The sequence below is a fragment of the Mus caroli genome, chromosome 16 (assembly GCF_900094665.2).
Source record: "Mus caroli chromosome 16, CAROLI_EIJ_v1.1, whole genome shotgun sequence".
Classification (NCBI taxonomy): domain Eukaryota; kingdom Metazoa; phylum Chordata; class Mammalia; order Rodentia; family Muridae; genus Mus; species Mus caroli.
The window spans coordinates 83295990-83298401 of NC_034585.1; the positions used below are offsets into that span (position 1 = coordinate 83295990).

At 40.0% G+C, this 2412-nt stretch overlaps 1 protein-coding gene across 1 annotated transcript; it reads right to left on the reverse strand.

The window, feature by feature from the left end:
- Positions 1-940: 940 nt before the first annotated feature.
- Positions 941-1715, reverse strand: LOC110311797 (keratin-associated protein 13-1-like). The gene has a single exon (XM_021185341.1). The coding sequence runs from the start codon at positions 1681-1683 to the stop codon at positions 1189-1191; it is 495 nt and encodes a 164-aa protein (XP_021041000.1). The 5' UTR covers positions 1684-1715; the 3' UTR covers positions 941-1188.
- Positions 1716-2412: the final 697 nt, after the last annotated feature.

The window sequence follows — 2412 nt, forward strand, 5'->3', positions numbered from 1 at the left end:
AACCCACTTTCACTCTTGCCTTACACATTTATGAGGCGCCAGAAAATTGTCTGACTTTATCAATGAAAGCAGACTCCTATGAAAAGGTGGTTTTACCAGGGAATAAGATACTGGGGTGGACATGTCTGTAAGTCTTCCTAAATGCTCCAGAAAGTACCTGACATTTTGAATTTTATTTATTTTCTTGTAAAATATTGCATTTTCTACTACACTTTTTTTTCCATTTAATTTTTTTTCGTTTTGTTAACATCCCATAGAACCCATGATGCATGCTTTCCAGGACCATACCAAATGAACTGTACCCAAGACTTTGATGTTGATTGTTTTCAATCCCAACTAAGATGAATAAATAAAAACTGTACAATATTTCTTTGGTACCACAGTCTTAGACTGATTGAAGTTGCAGCAGGGTATAAGATCAGGGAGTTACCAGCATAGTTTGAATCCAGATCACTGTGATTATCCATACCCAAGTATGGAGATAAGATGCAGATATACATATACACATACACATACATAAATACATATACATACATATATATATATATACACACACATATATATATATATATGAGGGTGAGTTTGTCCTGATAGTTATTTTTAAACACTTGATCTAGGCAATTTAATTCCTCTATATAAACCTCACCTTACAATTTTTTAATAATAGGCTTCCTTTTCATCTTAATTACATTATTTCATTTGTGAGAAGACATGGATGCCCTAAATCTCACACAGTTTGCACCATCAATGCATCTACTGTGCAGACATAAATGATAGTCTTCATAGAAATAAAAACTTCAAACAGGAATCCCCCAAATATATGCCATGCCATTTCATCATTTGTCCTTAAAATCTAATCACAGTACCTCTGTCAGAAATCTGAAAAAGCACGCACAATTCATAACAACAACAATAATAATGTGAGCGTTACACTGAGATGTCAGGTTGCACAAGTTTATTAGGATAAATTTTTGGTCATCATCTGCTGTTGGATAACAACCAAAGAGCACATACATATGTCAGCATTACTGTCAGAATTCCGTAATTTGTGATTTTACCCTCCTCCCAGGTTCCACCAGAAGTTGAGATGTTCTTATTAGAAGAAAGAGGATAGCTGTAAGTGAAAAGCAAGAAAGCAAGAGTATAGGGTGTAGAGACACCGACTTCGATACTGTAGAATGTAGGTAGTTAACAGCTGATTTCAGAGAGACGTGGTCCACATGTTGGAACACAGAATGAAGGTTGGTTGCTATTGAAAAGCATGTAGGTTGGGTAGCAGAGTGTGGATGTACAAGTCAGAGGAGGGAAAACAGGGACTTCATAATTCAGGGATCTGAAGCCACTGAATCCACAGATCCCTGGGAAAAAGCTTCTAGATCCATAGCCTAGGGGATGATAGCTGCTGGACCCAAAGCCCAGAGAGCCAGCATATGTCCCCTGGCAGGGACTGCAGGGTGTGGAGCTCCTAAAGTAATAGCAGGGCATCTGGCAGCTGGTGGGCTCAATGCAGGTCTCCTGGCAGCCACCATGCAGAGAAGAGTCCAGCTGGCAGGTGCTGGGAGAATCATCTGGTAGTGGTGTAGACCAGGCAGCTGGAGCAGGAAGAGCCACAGCAGGTTCCCGAGGTGGGCAGCAGCACCTAAGGGAGGGAGAAACATTTTTAGAGCAACAGTTGCCGGTCATATTGAGAGGAGATGTGCGCTCAGCGGGATGTAACTGGGAAGATTCTCAGTTTGAATGTCGTCTGTGGAGAACTGAGTTTATATACTCTCAGCAGCAGGTGTGGTGCCTAACAGGGCCACCATTGTCCTATTTATGGTCTGTACTTTACACATGTGCAACGCACAAATTTATCTGTGGGTACAGTTGCACTTGAATAGTTTTCGGCATGTTATATTTATAGCTGTTGCAATTTTGTGGTTCTAGCAAGAGACAATGACCTACTGCTGTGTCACAAATGCAATGACTGTTGAGCAGTCAAGGTCATTTCATCATGTCCAGGAAGATTCCTCTTTTTCCTCCTGACTTTTTTGTGTGTTTGGTCATAGGCTGTTATGAGGAAATAATTTTCTTGGCTTGGCATGGGATAAGAGTAACTTGACATGCTTTTGTTAAAGAATTGGTAGCATCACTTTGGGCTCTATATGGAACCTACTGACGATTAACCCTATTGTCACCTTTACAAATTGTTTATCAAACATCCAATATTTGTTGCTCAGCATTACCCACTTGTTTCTCCTCCAGTAACTAAAGGATAATAAGAAGAGGGTAGAAGAGAAGACAAAAGAAAAACAGTGAAACAAAGAAAGATTCAATAACAGTGACCCTAGGAAGAGTGAGGAAGACTAGGAGAGGAGAAATGGTAGCTTCACAAGAGCCAGACTTTGGACCATTCTAATGGAGTTAAGACAG